At 34.2% G+C, this 21027-nt stretch overlaps 1 protein-coding gene across 20 annotated transcripts in view; it reads left to right on the top strand.

Annotated features, from left to right (window-relative positions):
- Positions 1–21027, top strand: part of NBEA (neurobeachin) — a 460574-nt gene that overhangs the window by 178770 nt on the left and 260777 nt on the right. For 17 of the 20 annotated variants that reach the window (XM_085555249.1, XM_085555204.1, XM_085555257.1 and 14 more), the window contains 3 exons: positions 4293–4447; positions 8460–8586; positions 11983–12110. In XM_085555249.1, the coding sequence (XP_085411375.1) occupies positions 4293–4447; positions 8460–8586; positions 11983–12110 (410 nt within the window). The remainder of the gene's footprint in view (positions 1–4292; positions 4448–8459; positions 8587–11982; positions 12111–21027) is intronic. The other 3 variants (XM_085555247.1, XM_085555222.1, XM_085555202.1) reach the window with 1 other exon arrangement.

Here is a 21027-nt window from a genome sequence, read left to right as displayed (position 1 = left end):
CTTTTTATCTCTTACAATTTTTCCTTGTTTCTTGTCAGTATTTTATCTTCTTTTAGATGCTTCAGCTAATTTATCCTAAATGCAAGGGAGGTACAAGGGACTGTGATTCTCACTGGAGGTGAACACTGAAACTCCTGCTTGATCTGAAAATAAAGAAAACTTAGACCTTCATTTCCTTGTTCTAAAGCCACTCCTGAGATCATTCTCTTCCTTTATTTAGAAGAAAAGTGAATTCAGTAGATTAGAAGCCTATTTGGTAGTTTAAAATTCCGAAGTTTTGATGAATGCATTACATAAAATAATTTAAAAATCAGTAACTGGACATTCAGCACTAAGACTTCATTTGCACAAGCCTCACATATTATATAGTTCTATGATTCTTCCGTATCTTCAGTATACCTCACATTTCCTTCTGCAGTTTTTCTTCTTCATGACTGTTGACTGTGAGTTACATCTTTCCTTCTGAGCTTCAGATGAATGTATCTTAATGCAATCACCCTAATACAAGGTTTTCTAAAGTAGGATTCAAAATGTGGTATTAATACATGCAAACAAATGTTACAGATTTGAAGCACAGTCTGAGATTGAAAACAGGCTGAACAATGAGTAATCAACAGTATACATTTTTCATAATATACTGAAGATGTGTGTAGGCATGGAGAATGCAGGTCAGGGCCCCATCCATCCTGGCCTTGAGCACCTCCAGGGATGTGACACCCACAGCCTCTCTGGGCAGATATGCTGGTGCCTCACCATCCTCTGAGTAAAGAATCTTCTGAAGATCTAATCTAAATCTGCCTTCTTGCTGTTTAAAAACATTATCCCTTGTCCTGTCACTACCCTCCCTGACAAAGAATCTTTCCTGATCTTTCTTGTAGGACCCCTCTAGCTACTGAAAGGTCACAATAAGCTCTCCCTGGAATCTTGTGTTCTCCAGGCTGAAAAACATGAACTTTCTTAGCTTGAGAGAAATCCTCTTGCTTTCTGCTGTGGGGGAAGGACTGTAGGGGCAAGAATATTTATTCAGCCATAAAACTTTACAGCAATTCTAGCTTCATTGCTGCTGCTCAGCTAGATAGTAGAAGACATCCAGTATTGGAGGCTTATATGTCTTACCTGTAGATCGACCAGAGTGATTAAGATGGAGAGCTTTTGGATTTTAAAATGGAGAAGAGATTCAGAATGTGTATCAGAATGAGAGAGAGAAAATGTACTGCTGTACAATCTGATTTGTCTGTCACCAGCACTGAGCGGCTAAAATTTTAAAGAAAGCTTACCTGAGAATTTTATTTTTATTTTATTTTCATTTCAACTCATTAACAGTGTAATTTTCTATCTAAACATTTAATGTGAATTAGTAAACCATGGACAAATTCTGTAGCCATTTGCTGAGGTTGTTTAATGCACTGTGTGAGTGATGTTCAGGTTGAACCAGCGCTCATGTTAAACAAGATGTGAATTACGATTACTTCAGACCTTGATGTAGAATTTGAAAGACACTCAGAGCAACAGAATATTCATTAGTAAGCACATTTCTTTTTAGAACTGCAAACTACCTGATGCACTGAAAAAGAAAATTGGTTGCTGCAGTCAATTGGTACTAAGCCTTTGCTGACTAACTCATTGATGAGCATTTGGGACTGGAATTATGTGCTGCAGAAAATTGTGAACAATTTTGGAATGAAGTCTGAAATATGTTGTGTAAAACACAGCCTAAAAAGAAATGTCAGAATTACATATGATATTTCCTTCTAGTTCACAGATTTCTGTTTCTTCATGAGAGAAATATCTGAATGTCTGTCAGGGTTGTATATAAGGCATCTATCACATAAATTTATTTCTTCCATTTATATTATCTTCAGGTAAATAACTATGCATCTTTCATAAAGCTTCTTTGGTTTGATTTGCCTTCTCCTTTCACCCTATGGGCTATTGGAGTGGTTTGATTAAAAGAATGTTGTTTTGTGTTGAACTTGAAAGCAGTCATTCTGTTTTACTTTCCTCGCTCTGTTGCTACTTTGATTATTTTGCATGTTTTTTTGTTCATTCTACTGTGTTGTTCATACGTCTACTTAGTCTACTTCATCTGCATGTCATTCTGTATTTTCGCTTGCTTTGTCTTGTTTTATTAGTAGGAATGAGACATTTTGACAAGATTACCATGTATGACATGTCAGAAAAATGCATTTTCTTTCAGCTAGGTGGATCGTGTCTCACTGATATCACATACTCTTATGGCAGAGATGTTTCTCATGATGTTTCTTCATGATTTTAAATTAAATAACACCTGACCTATCTTCATGTCCTGATTCGTACCATAAAAGAACACGAACCACATATAGAATGTCAGTACTTGTGGAACATGAGGAAGACTGTCCCTTTTTTTGCAAAAGGAGCTGATTTTCAGTCTTAATTTACGCTCTTAATAAAATGGTCTTCTAAACTTTACCTGGAGGCCAGTCTGTTGTGTCTGAGGAATGAATTTAATATATGCAGTCCTTGCTTTGCGATGTAGATGATCTTTTGAATGCTGTGAAAGACCAGTGAACTCTCTGAAGCTAAGGAGAGAGACTTTGAATTTGGCTTCATATTTTTGGGAAAGTTAGTAAAGAAATAGGAAATAGTTCTGTAACACTGTATCAGCAAATTAACAGATTGAAATAGGAGGCCTTATAGGATGAGAGAAATATTTTACTTAAAAAGAAAAGGAAAAAGAAAAGGAAGAAGAAAGTAGAAAGAAAAGGGGATGGGAGGGAAGGGGAGAGGAGGGCAGGGGAGGAGAGAAGAGGGGAGAAAAAGGAAAGGGAAAGGGAAAGGAAAAGGGAAAGGGAAAGGGAAAGGGAAAGGGAAAGGGAAAGGGAAAGGGGAAAGGAAAGAGAAAGAGAAAGGGGAAGGGAAAAGGAAAGGGAAAGGAGTAATCCCCAAGGATGAAATGCCACAGCCCGTACCTATGCTCTATCACCTGTGGGATATTCAAATTAGTACTTCATTGGCACTAATCTTAGCTTCCTTATTGCAGTTCTGTACAGAGATGCTGTAGGTAATGAATGGTTTCATTTCCTTTTGAGATCAATAAAATCAGGAGATACTTTTGCTTCAGATGCACAAGATGTCTTGTGTTTCAGTGACACTGTCGGGACTCTGCTTTTGTCAGTTCCTACTCAGTATTCCTGAACTCAAGTGTTCAAGTATTCCAGAAACAGAGTCTTTGATTGAAGCATTAATTGCTCTAGAGATCTTTTTGCTTGGACAGGAGCTAATCTTAGGAAATTTCATATCATTACATAGCAGATTAGTCTACCACTGTAGGCTCAGTTTTATGCACCTGCGGCTGTACTATAAACACACTATATCAGCAAGGATTGTAGGGGATCATTAACATCAGGGGAAAGGAATTTTTTAGGATCACTTATCTTAATCAATAGCTATTGAATTCTGCTAACTCATCTCCTAATGCAAATGGAAGGAGACAGAAAACCATCTGTATGCCTAGAATTACCTTTAGGAAGTACTTGCTTCAGGGTAGAGTTAAAACTGTTGTACAGAATATAGATATTTTACCTGATGCGGTGATCCCCTATGAAAAGAGTAAAGAAAAAAATGTTGTTTGTGAGCACTTTGTACACTGTCAACAAGATAACCTAAAGAAAATAACAGTTGCACACAACTTTCTCAATGGCATCACCAGTGCAATTTGCATCACTAGGCTTTGAATTAAAATCTAGCAAGACTAAGTGCTTTAATATTAGATAAGCATAAGTGAAAATATGCTTGTTTGAACGCCATAGGTCATCTGTATATATATGTGTCTGTGTATGTATGTATATGTGATATATATCTTCCATTTTTATGTGGAAGGCATGTCCCCGTCTAAAATGCTTACAAATTCTCTAGGCTTATTTTTAAATATTATTTTCAAATGAGCATAAAATTCATGTTCTGTGATTAAATGCTTAGTATTTGCATACTAAGATACATTAGCATAGTATCTTAACATTGTCTTTGCAAATCTAGAACACAGGTTCTCATAATGTTGTCAATAGCTTATCAATAAATGTTGACACATTTCTATTTTGGAGGCACTGAAAGAAAAGTCAGGTTTTTCATCATCACCTGGAACTAATGACAACAGTTACTTAACACAGCTTTCATCTACCCAGAAAGATTAAGGAAACTGCCATTATTGTATGACCTTACCAAGAGTGTTATAGTGGAGTGTAATCTCATAGTAAACAAAGTCCTTGGTGATTCTGCTGTGGAGTTTTCATAATCTGCTGTTCCTTTTCCTGCAGGAGTGTGGTCGTACCAGTGAAGAAGCCCCCACCAGGCAGCCTGGCTGTGACCACAGTTGGAGCCGCCACAGCGGGAAGCGGACTGCCGCCGGGTAGTACACCTAATATCTTTGCTGCAACAGGAGCTACACCAAAAAGTATGATTAATACAACAGGTATTGTCCTCCAATATTTTTGTGACCCTCATTTTTCCTGTCTGTTCTTTGGTTTTGTTGTTTTTAGTGATTTTTTTTTTATTTTTTTTTCCAGCCATCTTTCCTGTTACTGTTTTTGTACTCTTCAAATAAAGGTGTATATATATATATATATATATATATATATATATATATATATATATATATATTATTTATTTATTTGTTTGTTTTTCTTTTTTTTTTAAAGGAAGATTGGATCTTGTCCATTGTTAGTTACAGAATTTTCTCTTGGTCTATTTTTACTGTCTTTGAAACTGCACATTGGACTTGTGCAGCCTTTGAATAAGTTGAGAATTCCAGTGAACTAACTTTTCCAGTGCTCAGCAGTAAAGGATACTTGTATGATATACACCAATACCTTGTTATGCATCAAAGAAATTAAAGACTCCTAGATAGGCATATAGCATACATTGTGGAGCTCCAATTTTATTTATTTTATTTTATTTTATTTTATTTTATTTTATTTTATTTTATTTTATTTTATTTTATTTTATTTTATTTTATTTTATTTTATTTTATTTTATTTTATTTTATTTTTGCAATTATCTGTCAATCAAAATTATTCAGACCTTTTTGGAAGGTTTTTCAGTAAGAATCTACCTAATTTAACTCCAGTTGTGTTTTCTCAGTAATCATTTATTGTGACCTACAGAAGGAGTACAGAACTTAATTATTCAAAATAGTAATAGTAGAATTGTCTTTTGTGAATGAGCCTGTTGACCACGAAGGCTGTGGTTTGCTATCATAAATGAATCCTTACTGTGAGAGCAACTGATTTTTCTTAAACTCCTTTGAAATGTCCAGCTTTGCTGTGTTTTCTTTCTAAACTAAGCAAAAGCACTTGAGAGGAGAGCTCTCTTCACAGACATCACAACTGCTGTCAGAGGTTGAGAAAATGAAAATCTCCCTGGGGTTGCAGAAAATGAAGGGAAAGCTTTTGGCATTTTTCTACTTTGTGGAATAATACGAAGATTTGTTCATTTTTTTTTTTTCTTTCCTTTTACAGATTACCTCTAATACCTGGTAATATAACTTTCTGTTTTTCTAAGGATAAAACAAACAAACAGACCTAAAAATGTAATAATCCTAAAGCAGATGGGAGTAATAGAGGCTCTGAATAATGTTATCATTTCTATAAATGCTTTCATTTTTGTGTAGCTACTTCTGTTAATCTTGAATGGATTTCCTTTTAGGTCCTCTTGTATCATGCAAAAAATATTCTACAATGAAAATCTTGTTTTCCAAATTGTATTGAGTAGTGTGAGCTTTTCAGTCTCCTCACTGGTTAAAGATCTGGAGTGTTTTGGCTGGAATGTAGTAGCACTTCTTTGTAAGTAATAGCATTTAAAAATGAGTCACATCTCTGATACCACTTCTAGTAGAGGACAGTCTTGCAGATACCATGGTTCACTGTGGTCGAAAGGTTTATTTTTTTCTTGTTTCTTTTGTAAATTTTTTTAATAGATCTTATCACTTTTTTTTTTTTTTTTTTTTTCCTTTTTCTGGTACGTTTTTGTTTTGTTTACTTTTAGTGCAACTGTTTTTGTCTCCCAGACTGTGGATTAGCTTGATTTATGGGAAAGTATTGATTAGGTAGAACTCCAGCAAGTATCAGATCTAATTAGTCAGAACTATATGCGCTATATGCGTGTTGAACTTCTTGTGGTCTAATTTGGTAAAGTCTGTTATGCATGAATTCCCCCAAATGAAACATATTGATTGATTCTTTTAAGAAATTGTTTGAAATGTATTTCCTTGCCAACATATACTTAAAGGTCTGAATTTATTATTAACAGTTTAGAAATGCAAAATGCATTAATAGCCATGAAAATTAGCATAACATTGAAAATGTATAAATATTAAATTTAAATCCTCAATTCATGATTTTTAACTAAGTTAAAACAATTATCAGTATGTCAGTTTTTGAGATGTAAATGCCAATTATCCATGTTTTCTCGTTTATATACATGCAGACTCTGCAAAATCATCTATGTAACTAATGACTTTAGAGTAGTAAAGATAATTTCATTAAACAACAGAGATTTTTACTGTGATGAAAAAGAAACATTATAGAATTTTTTTAGAAACACTAGGTGTCCCCCCAAACCTATTTACAGCTGATTTTACAGTATGTCACAGATACCATGCCAATGTAATTTTATATTTGAGATCTGTTCTTTGCTGGACTTCTGAAGAAGGTGTGGGGTTTTTGTTTGTTTCTTTGTTTTAAGTTATTCGTGGATTGGAATCCGTGTTTATGTTCTATGTCATCACTGTCATAGTCAATGTCACTGTCATGATGAAATGAGATGCGTGTTACTGATGCCCTTTCAATGCATTGAGTGTTTCTGTTGAGAAATTTCTTTCCTTCATTTTGTTAAGAATCTGTTTCTGCTGTTAAATAATTGATGTCTGTAATTCCTGCCCTGATTCTCTAGGCCACGTTAAACATGTAGTCCATAGTCTGTTTAGCCTTCTCTGCTGGGGGCATCACTGGTTAAATAACTTTGCAACTGCTATTTTTAGATAAAAGCCAGTATGAAGAAACTTTGGAAGGAGAAGAACCTATCGTTGCGTTAGCAGCACAAGAAAGCCTAGTTCATTTTGATATTGTTTTGAATGTAACTCTTTTTAGTTGACCGGACAAAAGTAGAACATTTACCTAAGTTCTTTTTCAACAAAATATATTCAAAGGCAAAAGTACATATGTATTTGTCCCTCCTATCTAAAACGTTTTCACCACTACCAGTATTTGAACTTGACTTCATTGTCAGATGGCTGTCTAAGGAGTTAAGAAACTGTAAAGGCTTTCCTGAGATTTTATTTATTATTTTAAGAAATTGAACAATATATGTAAGCAGCTGTATTTACCTGTATCACAATTACTAACACTGACCAGCAACAAGGAGTTACCTACCAGTTATCATTTTAAAAAGTGTTAGAACAGTGCAGTTGATCCCTAAGCTTCAGTTTCTGGGCTCTTCCACCTCTCATTGCTAAACTGGCTAAATCCTCCTTATTGCTCGTCACCCTCAACTCTGTTAGCACAGCCATCCCTCCAACTACACCACTATTGTTGGTACCTATGTTAGCATGATGTATTACGCGGTGACTGTGTAACAGAACACTGACAGCATTTATCAGGATTCTCTTGCTACCGCTCATGGCCACTGTATGCCTTTTCTGTTTTGCTTCAGAGAGTCTGAACTCACAGTGCCGTTTCAGCAAACATGATAGATTGGCATTTAGAGTCTAAGTTTAGCCCTCAGCTCTGACCCAGATCACATAAAGTATAAATGTACACTCTGTCTGCATCTTTTTCCTGGGCAGCTGTTCACAACCCATTGAAATGATACCCTCACTGCCCTCCCTGCCTTTATGGTCTAAACATACTCCTTGACTTGAGGAAAGAAACTGAAAAAGTAAAAATTAGAATCTTATTAGAGTATTATTATTCTTTTGAACATTGGTTTCCTCCATTACTTGCGGAAGGAATGTGTGTTTTCTATTTTCTCTGTTATTTTTTAAAATTTCTATTTTATTTTCTGCCTATAGTTGCAACTGGGCAGCCAAGAAGTGTGTATCTATAGAAAAAAATATAATAGTTAAGCTTCCATTCTCCTCTCAAGCTCATCTTAAATATACCTCTATTTTAGAAAGATCTTGCTTTACATGATGATGTAAAAATATTTTCATCTTTGGAATATAATTTGGGAATAATGAAAATGAGGTAAGGATTTATTTTGCCTGACTTTCAGTACTTTCAGTAGTTATTTAAGTTTATTATAACTATATCAGCAAAATAAGGTATTAATTTATATTATACTCACATTGAATGCTTTTAATTGTTTTAGAGTAAGTAACATGATTTCCTTACTTAAAAGTAGATTACTAAGACAAGAACTTTATTAAAAGTCTCTAAAAGCTATATTTTTTTCAGATTGAATTAAGACCTGTATTTTTTGGGGGACAGGTGCAGTAGACTCAGGATCTTCTTCTTCCTCTTCGTCATCCAGCTTTGTGAATGGTGCTACCAGCAAAAATCTCCCAGCTGTCCAAACTGTTGCTCCAATGCCAGAGGATTCAGCTGAAAACATGAGGTACTCGAGCTGTACCTTTTACTATTTCTCTTCCTACAACAACCTCATACATACAAAACAGTATTAAAGAAAACATATTGAAACACATAAAAATGTATTTCAGATTCTTTTGTATGCCTTACTGTAGTTATTTGTATAATTCAATGTGTATTTACAAACTTGTGCAATACTAGGAATGTAAAGGCTATAATTGTACTATAATAATACTTCACTGAAAATTGTGACTTCTTTGAAATATGCCAGACTCTGAAACTTTGTTAAGAGCTGACCAGCTCTTTGCTATCAATGAAAGCAAAAATCAGGATGCAAGCACAGCTGGGCAACAGGGCATTGGGAAGTGGAGAGAAAACCTCTTCTAAGCAAACAAAGGCCCTATTTAGGTTGGAGAGGGTGAAACCGGACATGCATTCATCCAGCTAACTAAAAGGCACGCTAGATCTGAGTTGGTATAGCAAGAGACACATGCCATGGAATAGCTAATACTCCTTCAAATTTACCCTCTAAATTTCCTATTGCTTGTCTTCATATACTAGTTTATTCAGCAATAGAATTTTTAAATAATTTGTGGTTAAGTTCATAAAATTGAAAGAAGGGTTTTCTTTTTCCATTACAAAATAATGCATCCATCCTTACTGCAAGGTCCAGATGATAATCGTGTTTGCAATTCCCTGGTTTTCTCCCTTTCTTACTCACATTCACAAGTAGACACACAGAAGTTAGATATAATAACCAAAGAAGCTGGTTGACAAAGAACAGATTGATTCTCCTTTAATCGAAACATTTGTAAACTTGCTATATTTAGAAGAGGAAAGTACACCCATATAACATCTAACGGCATGGTACTGTTGAGCATAAAATCCTACCAAGGAAGTAATTTAAATGGTTCAAATAGCAGTGTTAGTTTTTACAGTATCAATTTCCAGAATTCCTTGTCTATTGGGTTATACGCTTCGCATATCAAGAAATTTTTATATGAAGTTTTTTGTTGGAATTTTATCATTTCCCTTGAAATAAATCACTGGTCTTCGGACTCCAGATTTTTATTAAGATTTAACAAAGAACTATTTTGAAAGAGTTATTTGGGTTCCCTGCAATTTATATTGTGTATTACATTAGGTTTAACTAAAAAGCAAACTGTTCAACTAAAAACTGTTCTTGGTATTCTTTGTAGGCTTTTGTAAACATATTTTCATGGCTGAACTAAACAAACTGCAAACCTAATTCTCTCTCTAAAAGTAAATCTACATTCCTTTATCTGTGATAACTCCAGCTTTAGCCTATAAGAACTATTCACAGTATTATTTGGTTTTTGTTTTTTGTTTTTTTTTTTTTTTGCTCAGTCTTTAAAAAGTGTTTCTCCTAATCAGATTCTGCTGCTGTCTTCTTTCGGTCATCCCTGTCCCAAGTTATTACTTTTGTGTACTTAGGTATCATACATAATTTATTTTCTGACAGGTGTTGCCTTTAACTTGCAAAATAAAGAATCTTGAATTTGGATGGTATTAAAATTTTCTTTGCACTTAAAAATATCTTCAAGTGGAGTGGAGAAAACCTTGTTAATGGTTTATAGAATGTCATTAATTCAGTTATGAATTCCCCAAAGAGAGTTTCCAAGTGATTGCAGGGTGCATTATAAGGTATAATAGACATGAGAAGCAGCTGTAATATCAGATCAGGCTGCCTGTCCTCTTGCTGCTCTTTGTGCATGTGTGTGAACCAAAAATTCAGTAGATGGGCCACCTGCTTTTCTGAGTCATTTTTGGGACTCTCTTTACGCTTTTTTCTTAATTCTGTTTGTTATTTTTGAAATCAGAGGACCAGAACTCCTGTCAGTTTTCAACATGTAAATGCTCCAGGGATTTAAACCAAGACAAACAAGACTTTTTTCTTCTTCTTTTTTTAAATCCATTTAAATATTAAATTCTGACATTTAATATGTAATTTTGTAGAGTGCTAAACTTTGATCTCACTGTTTCACAGAATACTACCCTAAGTTCCTCATTAATAGACCCATAATATACTAAAACCATCAGCAATCCATTTAATAGCAAGGTGTTTATTATCATCCAGGGTGTTGATTAACAAGCCATCCAAACCATCTGCATCACTGGATTCTAATATAAAAGTTTTTTCAATTGTACATAAATCAGAGCTAAATGAACTCTAAAATCAGAACTTTCAAGTAAATTTACAGTGCAAAGTTAAAGAAGTCTAGCAGTTTGTTTGTTTGTTTGTTTGTTCTTATCTCTAGCAGCAAAATCTTAGTACAGATTCATGTTTCAAATGAAAAACTCCAAGGTAGTCATCAGTTTTTCAAGTAAAGTCAAGCGAAGCTCTATCACGAAACAAAGACTGGTGATATGGAAACTCCCTTTAGAATATTAGAAAACCAGTATCTGAGTTTGAAACGGGAGAGCAGCATGTTGAAAGAAAATAAGGAATGTTCATATATGACCCAAATGAAAAGTTCTGAATTTTTTATAGTTTACAGATGGTAGATACTACTGAAAATTTAAAAGTCAGTGTTCATTCTCTTGTTCTCTATCAATAAATGCAACTTCTTCCTATTAACATTCCTTTAAACACCAATAATATTTTGGTGTTTTAGTTCCAATGCATAGAAAATGCTCCCTGCAACAAGCAGTCTGAAAAATATATATGTTTATATATTGGTAGACCAGAATATGTATGTACTGTAATTTATATTTTTTGAGTAATAATTTATTTTTCTGAAGTAATACTGAAAGTTTTTAATCTTGGTGTATGAGTTTCAGAGGACACAAGTGTTAGGCCCTGTCAAGTTTTGAAAGTGAAGAGGGCATAAAAAAGTAATCTGATTGGCTTAATTTGTGATCATATTGCCTTAGATTCAAAGAAAAAGAAAACAATGTTGATTTCCTTGACTTCTATGCTAGATCTTTCTCATGCATTTTCTATTCAACCATTTAAATACTAGATATTGTTATGTGAAAGCTTGAAGAAAAAAGCAAGCTATCTGTGACTGTTTTACACATATAAACACTTTTCTAGCTCTCAAATGTATGTATAAAGTAAGATGAGATGGGTGCAATAGTTATACTTGAATATCCCACGTTCCTATCATTCTTAAATGATAAACTTTAAAACGTTAATTGATGCACAATAAAATGATAAATGATTCTTCTAATAATGTTTAAAAATGAGAATAAAATTTGTTCTTGTTTTGCAGTATCCTGTAAACGCTGTAGAATTTGAGGCTGAAATGGCTTTTTGTTTGCATTGTACCATTTAAGTACCATAAAATTATGGTCTTCCTCTTCTCTAAGCAACCTAGAGCAACTTTTAAAAACAGATTTGACATCGTTTAAATTCCAGTTTTTAATCTTTCCTCAAATCATGATCTCTGTTTTTCCACAGTATCACGGCAAAGCTTGAGAGAGCCTTAGAGAAGGTGGCCCCTCTCCTGCGAGAAATTTTTGTTGATTTTGCCCCTTTTCTATCCCGAACATTATTGGGCAGTCACGGACAAGAGCTGTTGATTGAAGGTACTGTTTCTGTTACAAGATTATATTTTGTTTAGTTATTACTAGGTTGATATGAAAAATGTTACTTTTCAATGAATTTTGAAAAGTCAAAGAATTGGTTGTTAATATCTTGTGGTTTCACTTATTTAATTTTTTTTTCTTTTTCTTTTTTTCTTTTTTTTTATTTTTATTTTTTTAAGTAATGTATCTGCTTTTATTTCCCCCTTTTTTCTCCTAAGTTGCTGTGTAGCTCTGGGAATAACATAACATTCTGTCATTTTGGAATGCAAAAACCTCTCCATAATATGCTATTTCCTTCTCAGAATAGTTGTGTGATTTTCATCCTGACTTTGAGAAACTGCTGATACAATACAAAAAAAAAAAAAAAAAAAAAAAAAGTGCATTGAATTTGCATGGAAGAAAATAGGTCGAAGAATGTGATCTGGGTTTTGGAGGGACACTCTTTACTTTGGTAGGTTCGTTAGTAGAGAGTTGTCCCTAGGGAAGTAAATAGCAATGACTGATTGGATAAATTGATTAAGAAAAGTATCCTTGAACATGTTCAAGTTTTTTTTTGTTTAGGCAAAGTAATGTTAATGTTACTGCTAAGTAGTTATAAAATTTGCAAAAATATATCCTTGTAAGACAGTAAGTAATGCAGAAATTGTGAGACTGTGTGAACTGGGTAAGCTTTTGCTTAAGTATTAAGTATTATTCATTAAGTAATGAATCAGTTCTAATGTAGACAAAATGGTGAATTGACATGAGCATGCACTGTTCTTACATCATACATCCAGAAGCACATATTCAGCCAAATACATATATATATATATATTTTCCTTTCAGAATTATTCTTACACAAAGTATTGTTGTTTTCTGAGAGGAAAAAGTCATTATGGCTTCAAGTTGTTCCAGGGGAAGCTTAGGTTTGATATCAGGGAAAACGTCTTTACAGAAAGGGTTGTTAAGCACTGGAATAGACTGTCCAGATTGGCGATTCAGTCACCATCCCTGGATGTGTTTAAAAACCATTTGGATGTGGGACATGATTTTCTGGAGGGTTGTTAGAGTTAGGCTAGTATGGTTAGGTTCCTCTAACTCCTTCTACTATATATGCATTTTCTCTAAATACTTTAGTCTTCCTAGGGTCTTTGTTTTTCCTCACATTGGCCTTCTTTTGTTCGTAATTCTAGAAGTATTTCAGTTTGTGATTAACATCTTTTAAATATCCTTTTCCTTTTGCTGGGTTTTTTTTTTTTTTTTGGTTGGTTGGTTGTTTTTTTTTGTTTTGTTTTGTTTTGTTTTGTTTTTTTTTTTTGTTGGTTTTTTTGTTTGTTTTTGGTTTTGTTTTTTTTTTTTTGCTAGATTTTTAATACAAGGAATAGTAAAGTAGCTTTATAATTATCTGAAACTTCAGATGTTTTATATTGTTTATTTCATAGCTATGAGTAAATTGCTGCTCTCACTTTAATGAGTTATTCATTGAGAATATTTAGATGACTGTAAAAATGTTTCAAGGATTTCATCAGACCTTTCATTCCAGTAAAAACTGCAAAATTCACAGCATATTTACTCTCTTCTTTTTGGCAATCATTTAATTACACTTTAGTTTTTATACAATATAGATAAAATTGTCTTTGTTTCACCTCAGATCTGTAATACATTATCCAGTTCTTGAAACTTAAACAGGGCTCCAACAGTTTTCTGCAAATGACATGACTGAAAAGCTAGATGCCTCTTTCAGAGACATGGTTTTGTTGGTCGTAGCATTCTTCCCATAATCCATTTGCCTGCCTTTCAGAATGCTGTCTTCAGTGACTCAGGCATCCAGTTCATTCTCATGAGTCATTGATTATGAACCTTAACAGAGAGTTTCAAAATTCTGTCCCTCCCACAACTTTTTCTTTATGTTACATCTCCCTTTCTCTTCAATTGTTCTTATTTCTAATTCCTAAAAAACAGTGCTTTCACCCCAAGTTATTGAAATAGTAATCTGTAAAGAACTAATCCATACACAGGTTAGATCTGTACACTGCATGCCTCAGGACCTGAGGGTCTGTTTTCTCCTTCTGAGGTAGCTGGATTTCTTTTCTTCTTAAAAGGTAACTCACAGAGCAGCTTTCAGAGTCATTATGTATTTCTCATCTTTGCTGTCTTCACTGCACCCTTGATCTCAACTAAACTGATCTTGCTTAGTTAAATTCCACTTGAAAAATAATAATAATAAAAAAAAAAAGCTAAATTCTCTCCTGGTCCATTACAAAATTAACTTTGATAAATTTCCTGTCACTGTTTACTGAAAACTAATGGTGGCCTTACCCCTCGAACGTGCTCTCTGCAAAACAGAGATTATTCATAGAGTGATTCAAGATAATGTGAGTACACAAATATCCTGTGGGACTTGGATAATTTAAACTTGATTTTTTATTTTTATTTTTTTTCACTGACAAGTAGTATTTAGCTTGACAGTTCTATATGAAATAGTTTAATTTGTGCTTTGTGTATAGAGGTTGTATTTACAGCAATTAAGAAGGAACTAATAAAGTCTGAAGGTGCTTTTTTTTTCTCAAATTGATCACCGCAAACAAATCTGTTGCATTATACAAGGTGTTATCTTTTTCATTATTCAAGCCTAAAATATCTTCTCTATTCTTGCTGTCTTTCAACACCTGCATATGGTAGAAAGAATTTTCTTTAAGAAATTTTGCTTAAATCTGAAAACTTTCAGACAAACTTGATGGCAAAATGAAGATGTGCAATTTTGAACTGAAAATAATTTCTATTACTTCTAAAGCAGGCTAATTATGAAAACTATCCAGAATACCTGATGCTATCAGGTAGATGTTGTTAATATATCTAGTTGGAGAAATGTATATAGGACGGTTATTATTTCACCTAGTCTGTCAGACACCTAGTCTGTCCCAAACTTCCAACAAAATATCTTAAATTCAAACCATGCCACCTCATTTTCCTTTTTACTTGTGTCAACATTCTGTCCCATGGAAAACTTTTGCAGAGCTTTTCTTGAAAGAAATGATATTTAGTATCTTAGCAATGACTTCTTAACTTTTGAGTGGAGTTGAAGTGATCTGGATGCAAATCTAGACCAAATACCAAGACCACTCTTATTCATAATTAACATTGACATTAACAATTCATGTTTGTTCATGTGGATTGGTAGCAGAAGAATCCTATCACATTCAAGAACCCTATCTGATACTGCATAACATATATTTTTTGTAAAACTCTTCATCCATTTACTTACTTTTTTTTTCTGTCCCTTTTCCCCAAACAAGTTATTCTCACATTTCACTGTTTTTCAAATATTTCATCAGTTTTCCAGAGCTTTGTATACATGGAAAGTGTCCTCAATGATAGTTTAAAATTGATTGATTTGCAGTTGACTGCAAATAGCTTCAAACAAAGTATACCAAAAACAGTCCTCTATTACTGTGGTTCATCAACAGAACAGGTTCTTTAATGCCTTAGAGAACAGAAGTTGCAAAGGTTAAAATTGTTCATATAGAAACTAATTGGAAACAAACATGCAATATGTGTAGGTCACATATTTAAGCTTAGCTGTACTCGTTTTGGAGTTCCATTTGACACTTGCACAGGTATGTTTTCACTAACTCTAGTTTCCATATGGTCTGCAAATACCTTCCATGCAAAGTGCATTACAGCATTCTAGCTTTTAGGTGAAAATGTTACAGGCAAGTGTAATATGATCTGTATCTGAAAGAAAAGTTATATCCTCTTTTTGTTAAGCACAGATGAGTAAAAATATTTTCAGTACAGCTGTACTGAGTGTCTTAAACTGCAATAAATCCAGTGGAAACACAGTCACATCTGATCTTTTCACTTCTCTTTGCTGAGATACCAAATAAACTTTACCAATGTTTTTAATTTTGTTGTGTGATTACTTAAGTAGAGTGTCAGCCAGATATGCCTTCTCCAAAGGAGCTCTCACAAATTCTTTGGCGTACATTTAATAGGTTTCTGATACATACACAATTCATATCAGATGAAACAGAAAACATTTTGTTGCCAACAAGAGTAGAAACTGTTTCTGTTCATTAACTCACCTCATGGCCCTATGAAAATATTCAATAGAAATGGTGGTGGAATAGCTTTGTATGGCATTTGACAGGAGATTTCTTGAAACAATCAAAAAATAGCCCAAAACATTCCTTTGGAAACCACAGATAGAATTGAGTGCTGAATGCCACTATTTTAAAAGCTCACAAAGACCTCAAGTGCAACATCACTGTGGTAACTACCAGTGCAGGCACAATTTATTCCTGGTTACGTCAAACAATACACGTTTTGTATTAGGAAAAACATATTAATTTTCCTGAGAAGGAAGACCCTTATACTTTCCTTGGGGAACAAAATAAAAAGAAAGAAAAAAAATACTATCAGATACTTAAAATGGCCCTTGGCTTTCTCTTAGAAACTTTTCAGCACCTTTGCATTATTGCTGTACTCAGAAGCACAGATGCTGTAAAGCAGAGTGAGCGCATGCACTTGCAGAACATTCCTTTCCTGTTCATTCTGTGCTCTCACTCTACCACATAGAAAATATTTTTTTTTTGTTTGAGTCTCCATGTTTTCTCTCAACAAATAAGACTTTTGGTATTTCTTCCCATTCATAGCAGGAAGTAACAAACATTCTGAACATAATAAATGAATAAATATTAACAAGTGAGACAGAAAGTGAAGATAAGCATAGTGTTATGTCCTTAAAATTTACTTTAATTAAAATTTATCTGCACATGTGTAAAAACTGAAGCTATTCATAGTGTTGGAACTCCTCTGATCCACTTTTTTATCTTACTTTGATACTTTTATTAATAGTCTCAACTACAGTATTGAATTGTTTCTGGCAAAGCTACCTGATTAGATAAAGCCATAGAAATGAGAAAAAATGTGCATTTTGCTGAAGAGAGATGTTGAATCTTTTTTTTTTTTTTTTTATATATATATATATATATAAATTTCATCTCAAGAAAAAAAACAAAAAACAAATTTCAGCATAGCCAAATGCTGAGTCCAATCTCTAGGAATAAAGGACGCAGACATAGCAGATGAGGGAAGAAGCCACCAAAAGAATGTAGGGATTGTTACAACAGTCAGTGTACTCTGACTACTCTTAACTTTGTGCTCAGGCAACAAAGACACGTCCAATCCACGAATGCTTAGAAATATTAGATTCATTTTTATGCACAACTTCAGCCACCCTACTGCCATCCAGTTCTGTAGTCAGTATTTTAGGATTAATATGTACATACAGCAGTGGGGAAAAGGGGAAAATAAAGAGCAAGGCACGAGTGACTGCTGGATAGAAGATAAATAGACTCTATGTACTACAGCACAAGAAACTGATTTGGGCCACTAAAAGAGGAGAGAGAATCTGGTGCTAGTGTTGAAAAAGTAGTTAGATAATGCAAGATATCTTAATCTTTCTACTAACTGAATGCAAAATGAGAGTAAATAACATTGGAAAACTTTATTAGGACTTTCCACCAAGTATTGAGAACAATATTACGGTCTTTATAAGAATATTACATTTTCTTTCTAAATCTGAATTTTGAAGATAGATTCTCGAGAGGGAAAATATAATATAATTGCCAAATGGTTTTTGTGCTTCAGTATCACTTAGAAACCTGTGAACCCCCATTTCCTCTGGGCTATCCCCTGCACTTAATGGTATTAAGTCTGCATTATCATTTCCTCTCGTGTTGCAATCTCTGCATTTATTCATATGGTCATAGCAGATATACCACAGTGTCACCTAGATATCTGCAGAGATCTGTAAGACAAGGTGCTTTTCTGCTTGTTCTGCTGTTGGTCAGATGCTGTTGGAAATATATAATGTATTTGAGGCACAGAGGTGACTGTTCAGATCACTGTGAAATAAGTCTCTTTCCAGATTTTATAGACATATATGTATACATATATATACAAGAATAATTCTTATTTTTAGTGAAGTTTTCATTACACTGAAGCCCACTAGCTTTGGGGGCACACTATCTTTTTGCAGTGAATAAATGGAACAAAGCTCATCTGGTCCATCTGCACATTTTATGTTGTTCTGAGGCTATGGACAGCAGAGGGAAGGATCAATAAAACCAGTGATAGTGCAGCACAATCACTGAATGCTGAGCTGCAGGCTAGGAGTGCAATATGATCTCAGTCCTACCGGACATCAGATGATTCCTGATAGAAATCAAGGTGAAAGTTAAAAAAATGTTCACGTGGGAAAGGTGTTTTGCAATGGTCAAGCTAGTGTCATTTGCAGAGTGTCAGTCAGGATCAGAAATATTATGGATTCTTTGGTTTGTACAGAGGCATGAAGTTTCCAAGGTTAAGGAGTTCATAATGCATCTCTCCTCTGCTCCTTATAGCTTTTGCTCCTTCCTCTGCATGGTCCCTGCTTGTCTCAGAGTACATTCTGTTCTGTCTGATAAGAAATCATGCTGCAGACTTACCACAGCTCAGTCTGTCAGTTGCCTGGCTCAGTCCTCCAGAAGACAACTTTCCTCAATTTGTGGAAGTAGGGTTTCTTTTTATCTTCCACTGAGAAAGACTTGCAAAAAGATCACATTGAAATCATGCTACCATCTGAAAACTTTCAGTAAGCCTTGTTTAGATAACTAGATGGGAATGATGACCATAGGAAGTTTAAAAGCATGAGTTATTACAAACTGTATGTTAAATGACTTTATAGTGTCAAAAGACTTGATTGTTTCTTAGGAATGAGGATGCTTTAATGTATTTCATTTTCATGCTAACTTTTAAACAAGAAAAGAAAACCCTTGAAATCCTGCAACTGATATGATTAGAACTACTGATGCTGATTGAAATCCAGTCTACACATTTTGTAAGCCCTTCATAAGCAGAAAAAATAAGGAATTTGAAACCTCTACTTATTGGCTGTTCAGATTTGATGTGCTGGTTGCAATCAATTTTCTGTCTGTGATTAGTTCTTATCGTCTTACTGGAAGGCTCCATATTGTGTTTTTTTTCTCTGACTGCCTTGGGACCGAAGGTGCTCCTATAGAGGAACATTGACAATTCCAATAATGATGGAGGCAGAAAATAACACTCAGTTTCCAGAAGACCGGATGGTAGGAGCAATGAAATGATGAAAGGTTATTTGGATACTCAGATCTACCCATTTCTTGACATGCACTCCAGCAGACCTGAGTTTCAAAGTTTTGCATTTTTCACACCTTTTCAGAATATGTTACTTTCAGAGGAACCGAAGAGAAAGTGCCACAGCACAGTCTGTGTTATTTATCCACAGTGAGATCTTCAAACTGTAAATGCCTCCACACCAGTTACAGAACAGTTTTCTTTCACATAATGAAGCTTTTTCGATGTCTTTAAAAGATTTCTTTATAAATACTGGAAAGTAAAGAGGACAACATTCATCTGATTTTTTTAAGATTTAACTCTTGCATTTCTGAAGTTCCTGTGCACAGAAGTATGTTCTGAGCAGATGTTTAATATGGCAGGAAACATTACAGATCAGAGATCCAGATAGCACCTAGAAAATGCATAGCATCTGGCACCTTCTTGAACATAAACCTGCCAATAATTAATTACACATATGAGCCACTCTATCCTTGTCTAATGAATTGGACACTTACTAAGATGTATTAGGCTGTGTAACAGGGGTTAACTGCTTATGCCCTCCCTTTTGTCTTTGGCTTGTGTGGTCCCACTATAACTTAAATGCAGAAATAGTTGTTGGCACTCTGTTTATATGTCTTTTATTATATTACCATTGTTACAATAATTAATAATCAAGGCATCTTTAAAATCCAACGTGTGTGTAGTCCCATTAGGTAGCAGTTGGTATGGTCCTATTGCTTTACCAATGGGGAGTGAATGCCTGAAAATATAAGATTAATTGTAAAGTTTAGAATCAACTAAAAGGAAAAAAAAAATAAAAAGAAAAAAAGAAAAAAAAAAGAAGAAAAAGGAAAAATAAAATATGTTAAGTAGGTATATATATAATATATTATATATATTATATATAATATATATATAAAGTTATCAAGAAATCTATTTGATGCTATATTAAGGAATTTAGATCATTCTTGAGAAAAATTAGCATGTTCAGGCACTACTGTAACATTACCTGTAGGTGGACTCATCATATCAGGTATACTGCATGGTTACACTGGACCAAAGAACTGTTGTACAACTTTTTTAAAGAACAGCCACCTTTTGTACACATATTATTTTCTCCTCTACTGTCCACATCCAAAGAAAAACGAGGTGGTGTGCCAAAAAGGTATTCAGTATCTACAGGATGTTCATGCTGTGACTGAAGCTCCCCACAGGCAGAGGTTCTCCGGTTCTTATTCCACTTAATTCATCATTCAGAACTCAGCAGGGGACTCTGCCTGATTTTGGACTTGAAACAGGCTGGTATTTGCCCCACCCTTTGTCCTCTACAGGCTTAAAAATGGAATCAATCTACTTTATTATCCTAGCAATATTTTCCAGAGAACTACCTAACTATGGTAAACTATAGAGTGCAAATAACATCTCTGTATCAGGTTTTGCCCTGAAATATATATATTTCTCATGAGGTGTAGTTTACTAATCCTCTTCCCTGGCCTCTACATCCAGATTCCTTACAAAATTAATCTCATGAGAGCTAGTTACAGTTTCTCCTTCTATATTCCTTCAATTTCTTTATACCTAGCACCTGCTTTTATGACCCAGACTGAAACCTTTTAATTGGTAATCAAGTTTAACAAAACTCCCTTAGTTGCTGTGATGATGTAAAGGCACTTCTGTAGTTCATCCCATTGGATATGGATGTGCTTACTTCTGTACCTCCAAGGCAGTAGCAAAAAAAATATTCTGCCAGAAATCTTGAATGACTGAACTAGAGAAAGGTTTTAAAATTAGGTATATT

This window comes from Coturnix japonica, chromosome 1 (assembly GCF_054131305.1).
Source record: "Coturnix japonica strain WE chromosome 1, WE-NBRP24, whole genome shotgun sequence".
Classification (NCBI taxonomy): domain Eukaryota; kingdom Metazoa; phylum Chordata; class Aves; order Galliformes; family Phasianidae; genus Coturnix; species Coturnix japonica.
This window is presented reverse-complemented; position numbering and strand designations above follow the sequence as displayed.